The sequence below is a fragment of the Cinclus cinclus genome, chromosome 9 (assembly GCF_963662255.1).
Source record: "Cinclus cinclus chromosome 9, bCinCin1.1, whole genome shotgun sequence".
In the NCBI taxonomy this organism is placed as follows: Eukaryota; Metazoa; Chordata; class Aves; order Passeriformes; family Cinclidae; genus Cinclus; species Cinclus cinclus.
In genome coordinates this window covers 12,354,687-12,378,425 of record NC_085054.1, presented here as the reverse complement: position 1 = coordinate 12,378,425, position 23,739 = coordinate 12,354,687, and the positions used below count along the sequence as shown (strand labels likewise).

The 23,739-nt window shown below is 36.9% G+C and overlaps 2 protein-coding genes across 2 annotated transcripts in view; both read right to left on the bottom strand.

Moving 5' to 3' along the window:
- Positions 1–2,918, bottom strand: part of DPP4 (dipeptidyl peptidase 4) — a 39,704-nt gene extending 36,786 nt beyond the window's left edge. The window contains exons 1-3 of the mRNA XM_062498009.1: positions 2,850–2,918; positions 1,597–1,923; positions 1,364–1,448 (exon numbers count right to left, since the gene is read on the bottom strand). Of these exons, the coding sequence (XP_062353993.1) occupies positions 1,364–1,448; positions 1,597–1,923; positions 2,850–2,918 (481 nt within the window). The remainder of the gene's footprint in view (positions 1–1,363; positions 1,449–1,596; positions 1,924–2,849) is intronic.
- A 4,082-nt stretch (positions 2,919–7,000) lies between these two features.
- On the bottom strand, positions 7,001–17,116 carry GCG (glucagon). Its single transcript, XM_062498485.1, has 7 exons — positions 17,082–17,116; positions 13,498–13,596; positions 12,952–13,113; positions 12,044–12,097; positions 10,323–10,460; positions 8,035–8,178; positions 7,001–7,025 (listed from the first exon to the last, which is right to left on the bottom strand). Exons 1-7 carry the CDS (start codon positions 17,114–17,116, stop codon positions 7,001–7,003), a joined length of 657 nt encoding a protein of 218 aa, XP_062354469.1.
- Positions 17,117–23,739: the final 6,623 nt, after the last annotated feature.

The following is a 23,739-nucleotide window of genomic DNA, read 5'->3' as shown; positions in this document are numbered from 1 at the left end:
TGACACACACTTTTACAACCAAAGGACACAAGCCAAGACTGACAGCATGGTGGTATTCTGTGTATCATAGAACAGAAATGCCTCTTCGAAGTAAAAAGAATTTACTATGTAACTGAATGACTGATCTTGAATTGCAGCCACTTCTAGAGCAAAAGAACTCCCATGCTACAATTCACCAAAGAAGAAAACCCACTTTATTTACAGTAAGACATAGCATTGGCATCAAGATAGACAAGTACTAACTCTTCAGCAGAGTTCAGGCCTGCATACTGAATTCTTTTGCTAGGTGTTACGCCTGCACACATCCATCTGATAAGTTATCAAGACCCTTTTTCTTGCTCTTCCCCACTTGTGAAATTCAGAGTATTTTTTGTCACCTCAAAAATCTGCTTTTTTGAGATAAGTTGCAAAAAGCTGCCCAAAAAGAAGAGAAAATAGACTCAGCATCCACTGATGGAAATTTCAGCCTAGAAGACACGTAACTCAGATATCTGGACTTTGAAAATCCAGTTCTAAATGACTGTGATATTAATATTACAAGAGCTGAACTGCAGAACAGTTTAATGTAAATTCTGCCTCCTGAACACCAGTGACACAAGCCCTGCCTCCTTAACTGACACAACAACACCCCAGAACTCTGTGCACACACCAGCCACTTGTGAACACATCGTCAAGATGCATTTACACATCCTCACTTTGTTTGGGGTGCACTTCTCAGACCTAGCCCTGGTCTCGAAAACCCTCGCTAAGAGTTTGCCCTGCTGACTGTACATACCACGACTGCTCAGCTGTTAATCACCGGAACGCAAAACGGGAGCAGCTCTGTCCTACCAGCTGAAAGCAATTCATTGCTTGATCAGGATTTAATGCTGTTTCACATTAACACCCAGACCTACACGGGCAACCTGGAAAGTGCAAACTGGTCAGAGTCCAAGAACACATTCCGAACCTTTCTGTACTTTTCTGACCTCTGTGACTGTGCTGTTTATATAATTTCACTCAACGGTGTTAACAGAAGTTGTGCAAGCAAAGCAAATGAGAGGGAATACAATATTTTCAGTACACCCTAGAAAAATTAGTAACTGGCATTTTACTACTGGTTCGAGAGCATTTGGCGACAAAGATTATTCTGTTCAATAAGAACAGAAAACGATGAAATGCTTCTAATTATTACCAGCACATACAAGAAAATTAAGGGACTTGTAAATCGTCCCCGCGCCCCCAGGCTCTCTGGCGAGCCCGGCCGTCCCTCCCAGCTACAGGACCCAGCAGCTCCAGCTCTGCGTTCCCCGCTCCCTGCGGCTGAAACTTCCCGCACAACTTTCCCCCTCCGCCCCGCCGTCCCCTCGCACCGCGCACTTACTGCGGGTGAGCAGCACCGCGGGCACGGTGATGACCACGACAACCGCGGCGACCCCCAGGATCCCCAGCAGCCACTTGAGGAAGCTCTGCAAGAGAAGTGCGGTCAGGGGGCGGCGGGGCCGGCCGTGCCCGCGCTGCCGCCCCCCGTCCCAGCACGCACGGGCATGGCGGAGAGGGAGAGGGAGCGGAGAGGGAGAGGGAGCGGAGCGGAGCGGAGCGGAGCGAGCCCCGCGCTGTCCGCCGGGCGCTCTCGGCAGCCGCGCCTGGGCGGGGGCTGGGGGCGGCTGCCTGGGGAGCGGCGGCCGCTGGGAGTTGTGCAAGATCCCGGCGTTCTGCAAGATCCCGGCGTTCTGCAAGATCCCGGCGTTGCGCTGTCTTTGCGGTTCGAGCGCGGTGACACAGCTGAGCGCGGCAGAGGAGGGACACGGGACACCGCCGGGGGTTCTGTCGGAAATCAGATAGCGGCCCAGAAGGGAAATGCCTCCTAACGCTGATGGAAAAGCTTCCAATCTTCTGATAACACCGGCGTTTCTTGTGAAGTTTCTGCTCTTTGAACTTTTTCTGACAGTCAAGTCATGAAAAAAAAAAACAACAAAAATTAAAATTGCAGGAAGGGCTTATATGTACAGTTTTTTGGTACTGGAGATAGATGTGTAAGGCTGTTAAGTGGATTTTAAAACTAAAACCAGAAAATGGAAGAATAGGACAAAAGTTTAAAATTTAGTGCTGAAGATGGCCCTTGTTTATTACTTAAAGCAGTCCTCCAAGTAGTTTTGAGTATGTGCTGAGGAAGTAGGACAAATTGTTGGAAAAGACAGAATAACCTGTAAATCAAAACAGTAAAGCTTTTGATTGCTTAAAAAGCTGAGTGTTACCAGTTATTAAAAAACTGTTTGAGTTTCTAAATTATTTTAAGAGCTCTTGCTTCCATAAAGCAATTATAAGTTGTACTTTTGGTTTTATCCATATCCATATCCATATCCATATCCATATCCATATCCATATCCATATCCATAGATTTTTTCCCCCTCTAATTGCAGAACACTAGTACTTACCAGAGACAGATGCAGGTATTTTACAAGTTGAGAAGTGTAACAGAAGAATTATATGATCTGCTGAAGCAAGATTTCAAGTCAAGGGAAATAGCAAATGTTCTTAATCTTGCCTTCAAAGTACTTGTCAAAACTTTCAGAAAGGTTATGCTGCTTGCTCCTTCATTCTACTTCTGCAGATGGAGCACAGCATTTAATATTTTACTGCAGTTTCTTAAGAGAACTGTGTCTGAAAGTGGGATAAAAGCTTTTTGTGATAAAAAATCTCCTTCAGTATAACCAAAGTGTTTGCAAACATTGAAGATATCTATATGGGAGCTAAAAGACTTCATCTAGATACAAACATGTCCTTGCTCATTGTTGTATTCCATTCTCCTTGAAGGTAGCAGTTGGTACTAGCCATGAATTTATGCTGTGCTGGCTGTGTCAGATTACCTTAGGAATGTCATTAACATGCCCTGACTGTAGTTCCAGGTAGCACAGTGTACATTTACCACGGAGCATCCAACCTGCTGCAATTTCACAGCTTGATAATCACCAATCTCTGAGTACAGATAATGCCACTTCTATAAATTAAAATCACGGTGGAATGACAGTGTTTTACATTGCTTTTCAAAGTAGCATCTCATTATATGCTGTAAAATGCATGACCAATGTTTCAGAATCTCTTACAGCTCCACTTAAATATCAAGTGGATATTAATCTGGTATACTGTGCATCTGTTTGTCTTATAACAATCAAAAAGGAAAACAAAGCAACACCACCCCTCACCCCAGGGTGAATTTTCCTTTTCCTAGAGAGTAGGAATGACAACATATATATAATTCAGCCAGTCTCTGCTTTTTTCCCCTCCCTGAACATTTAAGTAGCGATCATCACAATGTCTCAAAATACAGCACAGTCAAATTATGTCAGTCTTGTGAAAAAATGTACCTGAATGTTTTGTAGCTTTTCATAGCCAAGTTGCAGTTTAGTAATATTTTGAGAGATCCTCTGCCACGTTTTAAAGTTTCTCTGGTGAATTCTAAGGAGAAAAAAAGAAGCAGTACTGTCAATGCATATGGCTGGCTACTGTGGGTTTTTGTGGGAACACAATTTTATGCACCTTTGGAAATCTGGGTTGCTATGTCTAAATCTAATTTTTAGTAACCAGCAGTGCCTCTGACTCTGGTCATGCCAGAGAGACTTACATGACCCAAATCTGTAGGCAGAATGACCTGAGTGATCTAGTAAGAGCCAGTAAAGCAGAATATGTTTTCCATTTAGTTGTAATAGTTCCTAACAGTGATTCTCTATAACTTGAAAAAATCTGAAGTTCCTCCTGACTGATCAAAACACCCACGATCCCAAAAATTATTGTTATGGTTGGGCTTCTGGTTCTTGGTCAGATTGTCTTTCATGATAGCCTGAGACTTAAAAATGTTCCCTCAGCTAAATATTTCAAGTTACTTTATATTGTGGTGTTCTTTTGTAATGAGATACATATTAGCACCATGCCAAGAAATTAAACAAATGACTCTCCAGCAGTGGCCGCTCCATGATGAAATTTGAGAAGCTTAGATTCATATTGTATGTTCAACACAGTTGTATTCATAAAGAAGTTGCATGATTGCAGAGAGCTACTTGCTAGAAAAGAATGAAAATACAGCTTTTGGCCTGAGGTTGACTTTCCCAGGGGACCTGCCAGACATAATGTCTTCCTCAGACTGTTAGCCTCAGTAAAACTCACGATTTTGTTAGACATCTATTTATATATTTGAGCCTTTCCTCCAGAAATATTTGGAAGGGTCAGACTGCAAAAATTGAAAACTTAAGCTCTCTACAGAATAAAACCAAAATAAAAATTGTGACTAAAGTGCGTGCATTTTACTTTGTAGGTGCAATGATGTATTCCAGATTTCTCAATGTGTTGCTGTGGGAGACAAAATATGGGCTGGATAAAGTTTTGTATGGGTTCAGTGGCTCCACTGAATAGTGAAATTTCATTTTTTCTTTGCATTTAAAGTTGAAATGGCATGACAGTTTTGTAACACATCTTTGCATTGGTTCTGTTTGAGAGGATTGTGATTAGAGTGTTAACTGTAAATCAAGAATGAAAAATCACCATTTTATGTGATTATGTCACTGGGACAAAAATTTCAATGTGTTTAGTAGCAGCTGTCACTTTATTCTTTCAAATTTCTGTGTTTTTCTTTAGAAAATTATTTTCCTGGGAACTACAGATTCTTACATGTCCTCTCAGCACAGTTGAACAGTTAGAATGTCTCAGGTTTCTTTTTATTTATTTTTAAAAATTAATTCCAAGTAGTTCTCTTGTTTTACTGGAATATGCTTCTCTTTCCAGATACTTAATAAATAGTATGGAAGAGGAAAGATGCTGCATACTCAGCAAATAAAATACAGTGGGAACATTTATAAATGTAAGGCCACCTGGAAGTTCAAGGTGGCACATGTGCAATACACAGAGGACTCCAGCTACTGTGTAGGAAAGGCAAAGAGATTGTGACTTACTTCTCCCTATATTTATAATAATCACTGAATTTCATGCAGCATATGTGAGAAATATCCAGGGCATACCTTATTACCTTATTACTGGTGCCATATGGAGTTGCTTTGTGATTTCAGGATATGTAAATCCTAGTCCTGTTGAGCTGAAACATGTGTTTGATATTTCTGATTAAAAACTCAGCTTCATCTCACTTGTACAGAAAGGGTTACTTTTGATTCATGGTCTAGATCGGGATTTAGAAAATTAGAGGTTAAGTGTTTTTCTTGTGTTCCAGACAAGCTGCATAAACTTGAACAAATAATTTATATCCCTCTGTTCCTTAAGCATATAATTTGTAAAAATGTGGAAAGCCCAGTATTTTCATAGCTGACAAAGCCATTGCCAGGAGGGGCTCAAAATCCCCGGTGACAGACACTGTGGAAAAATGGGTTTGTAAGTGAGGAATCGTGTTCTTCAGAACAGTAAAACATGCTAGACAAAGTTAAACAAAACATTTCAAAGGCAATTGTTCAGTCTGTGGAAACAGAAGAGTTACCTTGTACCATTTTATTCTGGACCATGTGGATCCAATTGTGTATAACTGAATGTCTTCCAGTTCTACTTGGACCCAAACCACTGTGTACAAATGGGATTAAATAAGAAAAAATAATATGTATAAATAGCCTCCACCTTTTCTTTTTCTTTTCTTAGAGGTATTTTGGATGCTACAATTTTTAATTTTTTTAGTGCAAAACTCTAAAAGTTTAAATTGTTTAAAGCTGGGATGTTAGAACAGTTTTCTGTTGCTGTCAAGCTGATCAAGATGCCAAATTTGGTGTGATCTGTTATGATCTGAAATTACAGAATATTCATTCCTATAGCACTTTAGAAGGATGTTCTAATATTTTCCCAGAATTTTATATTATAAGTGAAGTTTCAGATGCTTTTAAAAAAATTATTCCCATAAAAATTTTATTCCTAGCAAAGATTATAGGTACTAATTCTGATTCACCAATAGTCCTATTTCATGTCAACTTCTACTAGATACTTGTTAAGACCATTGGATTCCTCTTAAACCACTTGCCCTTTAGGACATTTTATTATAAATGCCTGGTACATTGCTAAAATAGCAAGGGGAGAAAAGGGGCTTTGGGTGTTGTTGGAAGTAGGAGGTAGCAGCACATAAAGGTGATTCTCAGAGGAAGAAGGAAGGAAGGAATACAACACAGATTAGAGGGCATTCATTCGACTTGGCAATCTTACGAAATGTGAAGAAGTTCCAGGGCAGTCTCCACACTTACGGAGTATATTGCACTTAACATTTCTCAAAGCTGCCCTCCTGTTCTAAGCCAAAATTTATGCTAATGAAGAATAATTGTCTCTTCAGTCATGTTTCCCCCTCTAGCTTCATCCTACATGATTTATTTTTCACCTGAAGATTGTTCAAAGTTCTCACAGTTCTTTTCCGGAAATCATTGTGGAGAAAACGTGACAAAACAATGCCGGGTTTGTTTTTATCATTCCAAACAAACCACTTCTAAGATCTTAGTGACACGAAAATATTAGAATAAAATGAAATGGAGTGCAAAGAGGAACATGGCATATACACATGAGAAGTCAACAGAAAAGAAGCTTGAAAAAATTTTATTTAAGGCTATCATTTCATATCCTTAAAGCTTAGCCTTTTTATAACAAAGGTTTTAAGAGGGATATTCACTTCTCAGGCATTTGTAACTGCCAGCCCCTTATGAATAATACATATAATTTGTGATTGAATAATTTGCGTGTAGAAGTATATTTTTTAGAAAAATAATTTTATCCTTAAATATAAATGGAGTTACGTCTTAATAACTGGAAAATATGAAGTTATAGAACTTTCACTTTCTTAAAGCTGTTAAGAAAACCATCCCTTAGACACGGGTTTTCCATATATAAACCTTTGGCAACACTAAACAATAGTACAATTATTTCCTGGCATGCAAGGTGACATATCTTTGTTACACCAAATATAAATGACAGAGTACAGATTTCAGAATCTCTTAATAACTGGCAGTTGATGAAATTAAGATCTTCATTTATCCCATTTTATTCTGCATTTTTACTGGTATTCTTCCAAAAGGTCTCTGGGGAGGAAAAAAAAAAAGAGAAAAAATCAGCAGCAATTAGGAAATATTCTAAGTCTCCCAAGATTTATGAAATATGTGTGCAACATATTTTTTCTGTTTAAGAGTGAGCAGATGTTAGTACCACAGACCTCTCAATGCATCTCTCTAATAACAGATTGAAAACAATTATTCCTAAAGGAAAAGCATTTTAGTAGTTTTTAATAGATTTTTTTCCCTAAATTGTTTGTTTCAATGCTGAACTACAAACATAAAATTAGTAACATGTTAGTAAAAAATGTATTGCAACTACACCTTCAAAATTTTTTGAAACAATATTTGTTTCAGATTTCCAAAATCAACTAGTTTTCTTGGGTGCTTCAATAATGCAAAGAAGATATCCAATATTTTAAAAAAATCTGGCCACTCATATATGTCTTGAGTTGGCATTTAATTATTTTTTAAAAGCTTTGTTAATTTTTACAACTAATGCTCAAACATTAACCTGTTCACAGCGCTCATTTAGAAGACGCTGCTTTGCCTACATTAGGCAATCTAAAGCAGGGTTCCTAAGCAGTCACCTGTCAGGAACTCAGATTACAGCACTGTTCCCTAATGACAAACCACATATTAAGACAGTGTTTTATATCACAGACTTTAAATAATAATCAATTTGGTGTCATTTTACCAATAAATATTTCTGATGTTATAATGTTCATGCAAAGAAAAGTTGGTTTGATTTTTTTTTTCAGTAATTTAATATGACCTTACTTCTGGTTAACATTCAAAGGCAAAACTACTTTCAAGTTAAATAGAAAATTATTAGACAGGTTCACCATTGATAAAAATTCAAATAAGATTTGGAATGAGTTCCATTTAGTGTCTTATCTTTCTTCATCTCCCTGTAACAATGTTTGCAACATGGTACAGATACATCAATAGCTAAGAGAAAAACTAGTAGTATTTTCCCCAGGTGTGAGAAATACATTTTAAACATCAGTATATTAAGAGTAGTGTAAAATTCAGGCACCTTTGGGTAACTTTTGTGTTAATTAGCCATTTTAGGAACTCTTTGGCTGCCATGTCATCAAGGACTTTGTTGATATCACTCGTGAAAGTGCCATCTGCATGTCTTCGACCCATTTCTTCAGCCACAAGAGCTTTTTCTGGGAAACTTCAAAGGTAAGAAATTATCAGCAATGTGCAGATTAAAACAAACAAACCATTTTAAAGGGCCTTATTGCAGGGTCCTAGTGGACTGTGCCTTCCCTGTGATTTTAAGGAGTTAGGGGTTGAGCCTGATGTTATGGCTCAGAATAGCACAATACATGTCAGAATATCATTTGAGGCATTATTTTTTAAACAGACAGCTGTTTCTTCTGGTGAGCCTAAACTCCTTTCTAGCAGTTTTGAAAAAGCCATACATGCAAAAATACATCTCAGTCTGCAATGTCTATGCCATGTAGATTAGCCATCAGTACATTTACTAAGAATTGTTATTTAAGAAATACCACTAGTAAAACATCACAGTCAGATTTTAATAGTTTTTTTTCTGTTGTTTGGACATAAGGCCTATTTCTTTACATAAAATTGTATTTAATAAGAATTCTTTTTCTTAAAAATTCTTATTAAGAACAGCATTTTTAATTTTTTTTTTTCTTTTTGCAGAAGGGTGGTTGAAATAGCTCACTTAAGGCACCTGTATAAAAATCCTATGTGCTTATTTGATGTAAAATCATCGAATGTTGCATTTCATACTTGGAATCAGATCCTGATTCTTGTTCTATTCTTTTCTGACTGCTGGAAAACCAGTTGTCAAAACCAGAGTTTGATTTAGAAAAATTTCCTCTCTTGTTTCATCCCATCAAATACAGGAAGATTTTGATGGGTTTCATTAAGGTGGGCTGATGCTGAAGCACCCTGGGCCCTGGATCCAGTGACAGGCAGACTGGTTCATTTCAAGGAAGGCTATATATAAGTTCAACCACAAATAGTACTAAATACTGGAAGGCAGAAGGGTTGTCTACAATTAATTGCTCATCAGTTTCTAAGCTCAGTTGAGGTTGTATTTATCTCAATTGGATACAGAAATACCCTATTTCTGCTGATGAAAATAAAACATGACAGAAAAACAAGTGGAAGTCTGAACATAGCTAGGAAGGGAAACCAGCTTTTCCCTCCTCTGTATAGCTGACCTAATTTATTTAACTCTGTATTTTTCAGGAAATTGTCAATATTTACAAAACTTACTTTTACCTATTTAGTCTTCCTTAACTACAACACACAATCTTGTCTTACAGATTGTATTTTATTATTATTTATTATTATTATTTTTATGTAATGCGAGAGACTTACATAATACTTTACAGCTGGTAGAATATTTAATCAGAGGATGAATGGAAATCCCTGCCCCAAAGAGCTTACAGTCTAAAGGCACAAATAAGTACAGAACAGTTAAAAGGTGGGGAGTGGCAGCTGCACGGTGTAGCTCCTAACCATGCAGAGCTGGAAAAGAGATGAGCAGAAGGTGCCTGCAGGAAACTGAAGGCAATGGCAATCTAGGTGTAAGACCATCATGATGTAAAGCCATGAGGGAGTACATGAAGTGGATAGGATAGAGAAATCTGCAATGAGTATGTGGAGAACAAGATAGAAATGAAAGAAATCATAGGTAGGCAAAACCATTAGTGGAGCATTGTGTCCAGGGAACCGCAGACCATAGCAAAAGAATCAGAGGCATCTTAAAAAGGAAGATAAGTTATAGCAAATGAAAGTTGTTATGGCAGCAGCAGCTTGGGGAGACTCAGAAGCATGGGAAGAGGAAAAGAAGTTATTAGTTACTGCTGGGAATGATGATCAGCATACAGAATCCACCTGATGACATTGGTAAAAAAAATTAATCTTGGAAATATTGCAGAGGAAAAGATGGACTGTAAGAGGAAAAAAAAGAGAAGGCAATTTAAGACAACACTGACTTGCATAACCTTCAAGATAGTTAAGGAGACTGTAAGCAATGATATGTGAAGGGGAAAGGTGGTAGTTAGAGGAAGAAGGTCTGGTTTAGTTTTAGATATGTTGACCTTAAATAAAACGTGACCTTTTAGACTGTAACAGCATAATGAACGGGTTTTAATCTGTATTTTAACTTAATAATGCAAAGTGGTAGTCAATCACCAACAGAATATTTTCTAATAAAAAAGAAAGACATGAAACGAAATACAGCAAGAATGACCAATAACACATCAGAGTTTCATCAGACATGATTTCTAACCCAAAATGCTAGGCAAAATTTAATAATAGGAATGGATGGATTCTTACTCTCTTCTTCCTCGTCCATTCACTAACCAAGCAATGAACTCTTTGGCAGCTTGACCTTCCAAATAAGAGGTGATGTCACTGGTGTAGGTGCCTTCAGCATGTCTCTCAAATTCAGCATGACGCTTGGAGATTGCATTGCTGAAAGAAGAGCAGTACCACAGGAGCAGACTGCGTAAGAATTTCACTTTCTAACAATCTTCATTGATTTAAATGTCCCACTTGCCAGACTAGCATTTCTATAGGAGAGAGGGGTTCTTTTTGTGCCTCAAATTGATCTCGACATATTTTTTCTTGTTAGGATTCAGTTCTGAAGGTATTGCCTATACTGTGCAGTACAGTTTCCTGCAGAGATTCCTGAACTAGTTCTGGACAACTGACGTCAAGTGGGGAAAACAATTACAGCTGTATTGGAATGGTCTTTTGCTAGACTAATTAAGTATGAGATAGAAACAGTATTGTATTATACAGACATGCTTTTTGTTACCCTTTGTTAAATGTTCCCCCTACCTTTACCTTCATTATTTCCAAGCCAAACTATTCAGACTTAATTCCTTTTAAATTTACATTTTGATTTGGTTTATGAACACCTGTTTAATCATCACTCTGACCAAGTAATAACCTTGGAAAAGCCTGATCAACTCCATCTTACTAAAGACTTTATCTTTTCCCTCCCTACACCTCATTGTGTTTCTTTCTCTGATAAAACACAAAAGTATGTTACAGTGGCCCTTGGGAAGACAAACTGCACTGAGAAGTAGTGTTATGGAACATTGTTATTGAATATTTTCCATTAATAAATTCCCTAGCATTTCTGTTTCAGAATTTGCTAATTTCTGCCCAAATCTAGCTCTTTCTGTTATTTTCCTGTCTTGGGATGTCACCATTCTTCCTAATTTAGTACCATCTGCACTTTTCATCAGCATGCTAACTAGAGTTGTTTGGAACATTTTTAATGAAATGTTATTTTTTTTTGAGATATGCTGTTTCAATGAAGCAGAAACATTATTACAAATTTGTTATTAATATTGACAGCGTGAACGTAAGGATCTTTGTGATCTGAGATTTTTTTTTTATTTTCTGACAAGAAAAAGAATTATTATAGGTATTTTAATCTGTTTTGCAAAAACACTTACTCCATTTCTCCTTTGTTTATTTAAAAATTTCAATCTCTCTAGCCCTTTCCCAAAAACACAGTCAAGAAACAGAATTCTGGCCTTCAGCAGGTCTTGTGTTCTCCTTTCTGTAATAAGTGGTTTATGGGACTGGATGCTGAGGGCTGAACATTGAATCATTTTTGATCAGCTTTCTGCAGAATTTCCTGGCCATCATCCTTACTAAACTTCTCACTGTTTTTTTATTCTTCAACATAATGTGTTTGTTTGTTTGTTTGTTTGTTTGTTTTTAGGCCTTTCTCTATACCTAGTTTTTCTTTTTGTGTTACTCTCTACTCTCCTTGATTACTTGAAATGTGCTATCCTAAAATGTATTCTCATCCTGTTGCATTCCTGGTATCCATTGCATATAGGTATAGAGCAGAGGTACAGGAATAAATAACATAGAGACATATCCTCTTTCCTTGTGAAAACCAGGTGTATAATGTATTTGATTGGTATTTCTTTGATTGTGGTAGCATTGCAAAGAATACTAGTTGTTCTCTTCCTTGCTTAACTGAAAATGAAGTCAGTCTGGTTTCAAATAACAAGTTGTGACAAATAGAATACCTTGAGAGCTGGTCAGGGACTTTGTCATTTTCTTTGTCCTCCTGTGCTTGCTGGCTGTAGTGAAATTGCACAATCATTAGATCATTATTGCCAGAATACTGCAGAACCTGCATAAGCTTTTATTGGTTATTATTTAAACATTACAGAAAATCCCCATTACTGATAGATGAATATTCTATTCATTGTATGTCAGACATATCAAGATAAGTTAGTACAATGTGTAGAAATTGTTACTTTATACTTTAAAGACTGCCACATAATAGTTTTTTGGATTTTTTTTGACAGATTTTCGGATTCTTTTTTGACAGATTTTCTTTATAACACAAGACTGACAGACTTGTACATTAGTCTTGCTCTCAGCTTGCTACCTTGAGTTTAATCACAGTATATTTAAGAAAAAGCATACCAACTTACAGTGATGATACTGTAAATTATCCAGTGGTAAACAAAACTTACACTTCAGCTGCCTTTTCACAAATTAAGCATCAGGATTAGAGAATCCATAGATAGGAAAGTTTTGTTAAGGCCTAATGGCCCAGAATTGTACATTATATTTATATATCTTATTCGTATTGAACTTGATTCACTGTGAAAATCTGCCCCAAAGAGGCTGAGACAGTCTTTTTAGCTGGCATATCAGGTACTGCACTTTGATTTAGCCAAATCCTTTTGATTGATTTTGCATGTTTCTCATTTATAATTGTATATTAATATTCTATTAATAGCTGGATATAAGTGCTTTCCAACCTAAATGATTCTATGATTGTGTATATAAATTTTCCTCAAGTACTTTACTTGAGGTTTTTCCATGTTCTGGGATGGGAAGCTGTTACCAAGGAACTGAACTGGTTAGATTTTTGGCTGTTTCTGTGTGTGGAGATCTGTATTGATGTGGCCAAAATGCTTACCCATTTCTTTTAGTGCTCATTAACCACTGCACAAAGTCCTGAGCTCTTCGGGTGTCCAGGTACTTGGTGTAATCACTGGTGAATGTGCCTTGTGAATGACGTTTCACTTCATTCAGCGGTCTAGATTCCTCTATTGGTTCAGAATGGGAAGCTTTGAATGATCTGTGAGAAGTTTAGACCTTGTTAATCAGCAATGGTTGCAGTGCAGTCCACAGGTGCATTGATTTTTCTTTTAACAGTATTGTTTTTTACTCCCACAAAGTGAAAGCAAGTGGCATATTGATCAGTAACTGTGTGGTAAAAGGAATCTATATAGTGGATGGGATGCTGCACAATTACATAGTCTTCTTGGATAAATAAGGTAGCTATTGTTTTAATACCCCAAATTTCTGTGCTAAGCAATGCAATATTAAAAAGCGTGTCCATTTCAATGGTAGATCAAATACTGCGTAAAGCTATCTTTAAATCATAGTATGTTTGGCTTCAAAGTGTAAGAAAATAAAGTTCAGGCCAAGTATTTGTAAAAGGTTGGTCTGAGGAATTTACCTTGATTTCTCCTCTGTATCCTGAAGAGGATTTTGCCAGCTGCCTTGAACTATCATTAAAAGGAGACCAGCAACAAAATAAATGCTTTTCATTTTCATTGCCTATTAAAACAGAAATAAAGCAACAAAGAAAATTGTTATAATGTTTACATACATCTGAATCAATTACATCAAAAAGAGACGTTCTTAGTGCTGATCTTAACTTGAAGATGAATATAAAAAGCCTTGTAGGATGGGTTCCATGTCCAGTGGATGACATTTTAGGGCTTTGGGTGTGTATTCAAAAGATGCAGTTTCTGTTCCAGTCTTTAGTCTATATTCTAGGAGGCAAGAGAGAGAGCAACCGTATCCTGTCTTTTGCAGTGAGAGGATAAAGGTCTGTTCTCTCCTTTTCTCTGTGTTCTGCTGATGGCAAGCACTACATCTGTAACACTGTTCTACTGCAAAACTGGGGGTAGTGATGTGGCTGTGATTTTTTTTTCCTTGATCATTCACTAGAGAAAAAACAAAGCAAATCTTTATCAAGAATACTCTCACATCAGCAGCTCCCCATCCTTCCTTTCTCACAGAAGTTGCAATGAGTTCACATCAGCAAAATGTCACTGGAAATAATTTAATAATGCTGATGCTTGTGTATTTGAAAAAGCCCTCTGCTATCCATGGCATTTTCCTATGGAAATTTATGATACAGTCTGAAAAACAAAGGGAGATAGGACACATGAATGCCTTGAAGTAAAGTGGTAGCCAAGCCAGTCACAAAACACCCTCCCCATCAAATGTAATCTGTACCCTACTCCTGGGGCTCCACTGCAGCAGTTACTTACTGAAGCTCAATCATTTATAAAATAAGGCAGTCTGAGTGAAAATATATATCTTCTCTATGGTAATGCCTTGTCACAATAGGCTGAATTTAAATATTCTATGGGCTGGAGGAAGTCTTAGAAAATTATGAGGGAATGATGTGTAGCAAAGGTGCAGATTGCTCCATTTTGAGATTGAGAGTCGGCTCTGCACCGAGCAATGAAAATGAGGGGGCTATATGAACACCTCTGAAAAGGTCATCTCCTGCATCAAAAATCTTTCTGCTGTAGGACTTCTACTCTGCCCCAGTAGTCTGCCCCTTCATAGCAGATTTATTTTGAAACCTGTTTCTTCCATCTGTTTTAAAATAAGTTGTAGTTGGAGATGCAAAGCTTGACTGTCGGCAGGCATCTCAGCAATGGTTAGGAAGACTCTATTGGACCTGTACTTTGTGAGGCCTGATTTTAAGAGAATCTTGCTGAATAACATGAATATTTTATTAGACTACCTCAGTATCAGTATCAAAATACTTGAGGCAATCAGAATGTTAATCAAATACTGATCAAACTCAGGAAAATAAACATGTAACTATAATATTTTCTGATGGATTTTACTAGTAAGCAATTGTGCCAGTTTCCTACTCTCCACCAGAAACCACTGCCAGTATTACTCATTTTTTCATCAGTGCCTGGAGACTCGTTTCTGCCTTGTGCAATGTCCTGGCATATAAGAGTTGACCCCTTCACTTAAACATACCCTGCTATAGTATTAATATATACCACAGTGGTCATGCAGTCAGTCTTATTAAAACCCTAACTGTAGTACTGAACTCTGTTTTCACTGTTTTATTCGGAGCTGTAATTTGGTGGTGCAACACTGACATCCAATGTTTATCTCAAGGAATGCATAATTTCACATTTCCCAGGCTTCTAGCAATGGAACAAAAGTTCTGCCTGTTCTTTGGGAAATGACTCTTTTGTGGTCATTTCAAAATGGTTTGATGGACCCCTCTGGTAGCTGATAAGGCTGTAAATGAGTTAACCTGGACTTGGACACCAAGAAAAGACTGGCTATTACACCATACATAAGTAAATTTGCTCTGCTTAATAGTCCTACCTTACAGCCCTCTGTAGCTTTATTAAACTGTGATCCAGATTAGCCATAAACCCAAGTCACTGAGGTAGAACGAAATATCCAACCAAAAGCTTTTCTTTCATATAAATGTTATTAAAAAAATAATTCAAAGTCACTGTAGTTAGTAAAGAGATATTCAGTGATTTCAGTTTATCTTGGCTCTAATGTATCAGGCCTATAGAACTTTCAGTTGTGAACAGGCTCACTGGCTACTTTATTCCTTAAGTATTAAGATTAAAGTTACATGCATTTTTAGATACTTTCTAAATTTTTCAGAGTCAAAATTGGGAGATTATTGCAAGAAATGTAGTTTTTGAAATTTATAAAAGTTTCGAGAATCCTTGTTAATAATATAAGCTTTTCCAAAACCGATTAATGTTCTGTCAATATGTTCTTTAAGAAAGTTAGCATCAGTTCTGTTTTTTCAGCATTTAGTACTTGCTATTGGCAAGTCAATCCAGCAACAGCAGTTCTTGACAAGTTAAACAGGTTACAGCTTTAAAAGAAGGAATTGTAATTTTATTCTTAGTAATACAGACATGTTGTATAGAGAAAAAGAGATTACCAGGAAAATAGTATTTTACTAGTTTATGCTGGCTAATCAATTGATTTCTTAATCAGAGGGAAGGTTTTATTTGCTCTAAGTTATTTAGGTAACCAGAAGATACTGCTAAAAACCATGTAAACCTATTGTCAAGGTGCAGGAAAATGCAAGCTAATCTTACACAGAAAATTTTTATTCCTATGCATATTAGACTAATGAAAATATTTTAATTTCTTTCTGATTGAAAATTAAAAATTTAAGACATCTCAGATTGAACCACCAGAAATATATAACAAATATACCTCTCAAATCTTGATCAATTATTTATTTGAATATTGTTTCCTTAACCAACCTGATTTTTCTAGTTTTCTAATATATTCTACTACAGATGTAGTAGATTTTTTGTATCTATGTGCAATTTTAACTAGCTTAATTTCACTGAGTTTTCAGAAAAATCTTTTAAAAGTCACATTCTTATCTACTTGCAGTTTAAAAATAAAAATTATGAAGTTACATTTAAAAAGTAGTAAAAAAAGGAAATAGTTTCATATGGACATGCATGAATGAATAAAATAGATTTCTACTGACATGAAACTGCCTGCAAGTAACAATAATTTCTAGAAATAAGTTACTTTTTCAGGTAGATGTATTTTACATCTAATTTACCTACCATGCTATAATGCCTTGTGGAAACTTCTGTAAAATCCAACAGTTTTAGTCCAAGGAGTTCCACAGTAGGATGGAAGACTAAATTAAATTTTATACAATAATCCTAATAACTACTGAAAGGCTTTAATTTTACTTCTGTGTTTTTCTGATCTTACAGTGATATGAAAATAATAGTTGCTTGAGACAAACTAATCTAAAAGTGGGGAAGTGGAGTGACAGTCTGTAGGATGACAGAGTGACAATCTGTCTTGGACAGTTTTAAATCAGTGTCTACATAAACCCACTGATTTTGTTTCCATGCTTCTAACTTAATCCTCATTGATTCATATTTAGGTAGTTATCTATAAGGAGTGAATAATTTTAAACTCACATTAATTAAATATCTCTACAGAAGATACTAAAGGAGATAAAAATATAAAAATCAGTAACTGTGTATCTCATTCAAATTTTTACTACAATGCTTGTTTTTCATGTTCTCATGGTTAATCACCCTTCTTGCAATTAATTCTGCAACACAAACTGTTGATTTCCCTTTTCTGGATCATTCTCTGTTGAAGTAATCAATACATAAAAATATTTAAACTATTATGTCATTAACTCCAAATATCAGTGAGTATAACCTCAGAAGAAAACACCGTTTTGCTGAAAGATCTGCACTTCTATTGCAAACTTTGGACAACACAATGCAGATAATGCACTCGGCTTTCTCAAATAAATAACTGGTAGCTCATATAAATCTTACCTTATTATACTTGAAGTGATACGTGGCAGTTGCAGAAAGAGCTACTCTCTCTTCTGCAACTATGGCAAGCCTTGAGGATCCTGAGCTCTGCCTCGCTGCCTCTTTTGCACAGACTTATATATACACTGTTCAGCTCTAGTAAGCATTACAGGAGTGCATCATTGCTGACAGTTTCCTTATTCAACTTTAAAAAAAAGTCATTGTATTTGCTATTCATTTCATTTGATAATTTTACAAGCAATTTCACACATTCATTCTGCTTACTCTATGACATCAATGCTAACATGGATTTGCAAAAGGAGTGAGGTAGCAATGTCCAAAGTAGTAAATATCAAACAGAAGGGCATTAACATGACAAACAGTGGGCAAAAGATGCCTGGGATCAAGGCAGCAATTTCTCCAATTTCTATTTACCACATTTAATATATGGACTCCTGATTCCGTCGACATCAATAGCATTGTTTTCACTTATCAATTTTAAATCAGATTTTATAAATTTAATCCATTGTTAAAAATAAGCACAACTTTCCCAAAGCCCTTGAATCATTCTTCAAGTAGTCTTGTGTCAATAAAATGAATATGAAGGGATGTGAAATACTGCAGTTAGGGCTACCCACCATGAAATACCCAGCACAGGTGAATTTTTAAAAAAATGTTTTGATTAGCCTTAGATGTAAAATTCCAAATTTGTAATTGCTACAGTCAGAAAATTCATACTCAGTTAAGAACTATATGCCAAACATTTACTATAAATTGAGTTTCACACAGTGCCCTATAGATTTATGCAAAATAAACCATTTGGTCACATTTCCATTCCCTAAAAGGAAAAAAAATAAACAAAATAGATTTGAGATTTGTACTAGTGTCTGTTCTATGCAACTACTGTTGTTCAATGGAGACAATTTCATAGCTGTGGTGGGGCAGCATTGCCAAAGAAAGCCATGGTCATCCATGAGGTGACAACACAGAGATCGAGACAGGTAGGGGAGATAGGTAGGAGGAAGGTTCTGGAATCACAGTAGATATCTCACTGAATGTTACTGACAGCCTGTGCTCCAGTCTGGAGTGCCTCACAGTCTGGTTTGTGGCACGAGGCACATACATATTACAACAAACCTTATTTCCCCTGACACTGCCCCTCCAAGCCAGCAAAGAGTGTGCTTCAGTGAGGCAATTTTCTGCTGACTGACTACAGCCGTGTTGGCACAGCCCATGCGATACAACTGAGGTAGGGTTTAAACTTAGCCATATTAGAGTGGCAAACAAAATTTACTGGATCCTTCCTAGAGCTCTATCCTACATAGCTGGCTGAGGTACCATGGTAGGGGTTCAGAGAAAAATTAAGTCTCACTGCGCAGTCACTTCATCAAGTTTAATTTTTGTTAAGTGTAATTTTTCTATGCTATTGAGTCAATCTATGAGATGAATGATTTTTTTTTTTTTTCCCCCCATTTCTAGTCCTCGGGTGGGTGCCACCAGTGCGTCCTGCAGTACCCGGGCAATGCAGCAGATGGGGATCAAAGGGCCCTTTCCAGCACTTCTGCACCAGGAGGACACGCACACGCTTTTACATGGATTGCTACAATCATCGCTCTACACGCCGAGTTAAAGGTACTTCGGAAACAGGCAATATGGAATGTGAGACAATATCCTCTCCTCCAAGAAACAGACATCTTTTCTCTTGTTATCTCAGTTTATTTTCTTGTGTCATATAAACTTCCTTGTTTACAGTAGGATGATTCCAGAAAAAAAGTATATGAGACAGAGCACCTCAGTGCACCTGGTTGGGCATGTTGTCACAGAGCTGTATCACCTAGCAGGTCATCTAGCATCTAGAAGGTGACTGCTTATTTGTTTTTCAAGCAGTACATAGAAAATAAAATGTACAGGAAAGAAATGAACTGCCATCAAGAACCATGCAGTTCAGTTTATCAGTTGCCATAACTGAGTCTCTAGCACATATTTCAGGAGCACAGCAAGCAAGAGTTTCCAAACAAAAGTGGAAAATTCTATCAAATGTATGAGTTACGCACATATACTCAGGTTTGTTCCTCTCACATTTTAAAATACACCAGTTAGCAGGCACCTCTTGGCAAAAATCAAGGGCAACCTCACTGTCCTCTATATCACTATTCTCAAATGAGACAATACTTCTAGTCAGACTAAGAGACAGAAGCTGAGAGTGGCCTGCCTTTGAGAAATTTTCATTTTTCTCATGATTCAATTGGAATGGTTAGGTTCTGTATCTGGAAGTCATCAAAGTTTCCTGCACCATCATCTGATTCAAACTGCCAAGATTTGAACATTTTGATAAATTAGGAAGTTGCTGGCTTTTGACAGAAAAAGTAAAAAACTACTCATCAAATGCTTTCAAAAAAGTGACCTCCCCAAATTCTTCTGTGTATTTCTTCATTACATATTTATTGCTATTGTATTATTATCCATTACGTGTCTAAAGGGAGAAGGATGTATCTTGGGGTATGACTACAGGCCCACACCCTTTACTTCCTTATATTATACAGAAAGCATTCTCGCTTAAGCTTGTGAGTTCAGAGGGCTGGGCTCTGCAGCCCCTTTTGTATTGATATCTTTGTTACACAATAATCACAAAGAGCACAAAGAGTATTCCCCTTCTGAGAATGGAAACCAATATAGGAGGAACATATGTGTAAACACATGCACACATAAACCACCGTGTTCATCCATAAATGTGTGCTTGTACATAACACTACGTACGTATGCAACTCCACAGCCACCCTTAGGGGAGCAAGGAAGGCATTCTAAAAATGGAGGGTTGGTTTGGGGTCTTTAGGCCTTTCCACAGCATGCAGCTCCATGCTCTCTGCCTGGGAGTAGCTTGTACCTCAGGAGCCACAGCCATTGTAACTTTGCTGTAGCCCACACTGTCTACTCACATAAGTTGGAATCACTCCACTGCAAGTCAATGGAGCTGTATCAATTTGCGCAAGCAGAAGAGCTGGCCAAATATGTACTAGTTATTTTACATTCTGAGAAGACAATGTTCATAATTGAAAGTAATACCAAATGCTCTTAGCAAATACTATGAATTATTCAGATTAAATATAGAGCCTTCAAATGACTCTATAAAATGTTCTAAACAGCTGTGCCTTGTAATTGGAACTGACTGGCAAACTGGGAAGTACTGAATGCAGTCTGAATTGGACTTGATATCTGAGTAAAATGAGTATAACACTAACCATATTCTAGAACCTGACTGGTTTTCTGCTAAATTTCTCTTCAGGCCTTTACTTCCTTGCAGCTGCAGTAATCCTATGTAAAACAAGTCATGTAGGTCTGCATTTGAAGTATAAGGATTGCAGGTCCTTTCATGTGCACAGCTCACACAGCACGAATAAGGTAGATGATGAAAACAGGTTTGGAGTGGAATCAGTGACTTTCTAATATTTATGTACACTTCAGCTCCTAGAAAAAAAACAATTTTTATTTTTCAGCTTTAGTTTCAATTTGTAAGAGCTAGAAAAGATTCATAGTGGAAACTGACTTGTAAGCAATTGTATTTATGCTATTTATCAAGGGCCTGTCTACCTAATCCAGAACAACTACATCCTATCTTCAGAAGCTTGGATACCTTGGTTAAATGACAGGTATTTGAATACTCATGTTTCATTGTCTGAAATGGTATGTTTGAGTATCTGAAGTGTGAGGGTGTTATCCAAAAGAGAAAAAAACAGAAAGTGCTCAGCATTTTTTGAAAACCAGATCCTCTAAAACATTTGTAAGTGGGAAGCAAAACTATGAGGACGTTCATTCTTCTTGTAAGAGCTTAGCTTAATTCAAATTGTGTCCTAGTGTTGGCACACCATATTCTATATCTGCAGTTTAGTTATATATACTTTTTATTCACATACTTGGTTAGCTTCGCCTTGACACCACAGGAAAAGCCCTTTCAATTTGAACTATTGAAGATCTGCTACAAAAGAGCCTATTCTGTTACCTCTTAAGGCTCTTCTCTCTGAAGTGGAAAGGGGCAAATAACTGTCCAGTGAATGTTTGGGGTAATGCTTGTGACATGGATTGTGTTTGTAGACACGGCAGAATGGAATATGTTCTTTTTCTAGAGAAGGAAAGGGCTTGGGAAAATCTCATCCCCACATATAAATAGTTGAGGGATGATATCTTCCAAAGAAGATTGAGCCAACCTCTTTTCAGTGGTGCCCAGTAACAGAATGAGGTGCAACAGGCACAAACTGAAACATAGAATGTTCTGTCTGAGCATAAGGAAGCACTTTTTTTACTATGAGTGTGACCAAGCACTGGCAGCAGTGACCTAGGGAGGTTGTAGAGGATCCAGATGGCTTTTAGGTATTCAAAAACCATCTGGACAAAGTCCTGGGCTACAGGACATAGGTAGCCCTGTGTGAACAACGAAGTCGGATAAGCAGACCTCTAAAGTTTCCTTCCAACTCCAACCATTCTGTGATTCTGTTGTAGTATGAGGGCAGGTTTGCAGTGCTCTGCAGCAATTCTAGTGATTAACTGTGATATTACCTGTTATAAGCACAGGCCAGCCAGCAATTTGATGTTGATGTATTTTTAAGAGGTTTTTTTGACATGGCATTCTAGGAAATTTTCTCCCAGGTCATCAAAACACAGGGTTGCTCTATCATAAATCTTTCAGGTTAGACATTATTTCAGCAATTCATTGTAAATGTCACACTCTGCTGGAGACATATTCCCATTCTTTGGCAAGAACACTGTGTAAGGCAAAGAAATTAACAACATGAAAAACAATGAAGGAAAAATGGTGGCAGCAACTGCACTTAATTTTTTTTTTTTTTTATTCCTGCAACTGCTGCCTACAAACCAAAGTAGATGGTGAACAATTTGCAAGATGTGTACTCCGATTGCCTTAGGAAACAAACAGACCTCAGGGCAGATTAATAATGAAATAGCTAATGAACCTCTTGAGAAAGAGGTACCTTCTGTTATTTTATTTGACAGATTTTCCTTAAATGTCCCTTCTTTCAAATACTTCCAAAAGGTTCAGATGACAGACCTGTAGGCCGGGTGTTAACAACACATTGCATCATTTATTACTTTGAGTACTGACAAAGGGCAAATCTATCTGCCCAAATTTCCAGAACTTAGAGGATTTTCAAAAGTATAAATAAAATAAACATGCAGAAATTGAAAGTGACCTTACTATATTGATATTTATGTGAGATTGATATCAGGCTTTTTTCTCACTGACATATTCAGGTATCTTAACCATTTAGGCACCTCATATAAGAGCTTGATTTTTTTCTCTTTCACCACAACATTGCAATGATTTCCATGGTGTTGTATCAATACAAATTGAAGAGTTAAATCTCAGTATTTCAACTGAATTGTATTCTTTATTTGTAAGATAACTAAATTTCTGAGACTACTGTTGTGTGCAGCAAATGCACATAGGACCATATAATCAACATCTAATTAGGCCTACTTCATGTTATATTTGCTTAATGTTAACTTTCTTACAGCTATAATTTTTTTCTTTAGCCATTATAGCAGTTGAATTTTAATTACATTACCAACAAAAAGCTCATTAACGTCACATAATTGGCAGTGTTTCCAAAAAACCTGAACTAATTGAGTATTTTCTGAAGAGTTCCCATCAAAGTATAATTTAACCATTACAAACAGCTTGGCAACTACATTTACATAAAGAATGTTCTCATGTGTGGAAAATCAGATTTGATATTGCCATTAACAAACGAAGGAAGCTGTTACATAGCAAATCACTTCCACATTTTAATTATTTTGGCCAAACCCCATGTTTTTGTCAAGCAAGTCAAATGAAACCCCTTGCTTTTTGCAAAGAAGCAGCAACTGGTCTCAGAGTGAGAGTTATGAAGCAGCTTGCTTTCTGGGAAGGCAACACAATCTATTTCAGGTTATTTTGTACTCTTAATGGCTAATAACAGAGATTGTGTCAGAGATGGTTCTTATGCAGTAGACTAATTCAGAATTTTTTAAATGCATGACCAAGGAATTGTTTAATCTCCAGTGGATCTCTTGGCAATTATCTTGTTACTATTCTTTTATTATGACAGGACTGATTTAATTACTAATGAAAATAATACAAGTATTCCAATCATTATTAGCTTCCAGCATTTTTTTAAAGACTCCCTAAAATAGTTTTGCTAAAAACAAGGCAAAGAAAGCTTGCACAATCCTTTGATCCTTCCCCTCCAGTCTGGGATGAAAGACACTGAGATCAATTTGAATGCTGAGGTGATGATTAGAAATTAAAAATGGGTCAATATGGCTCACATACTTTGAATACAGGTGAAAAGCTCACTAATAAACAATAGTTATCATGAGTATCC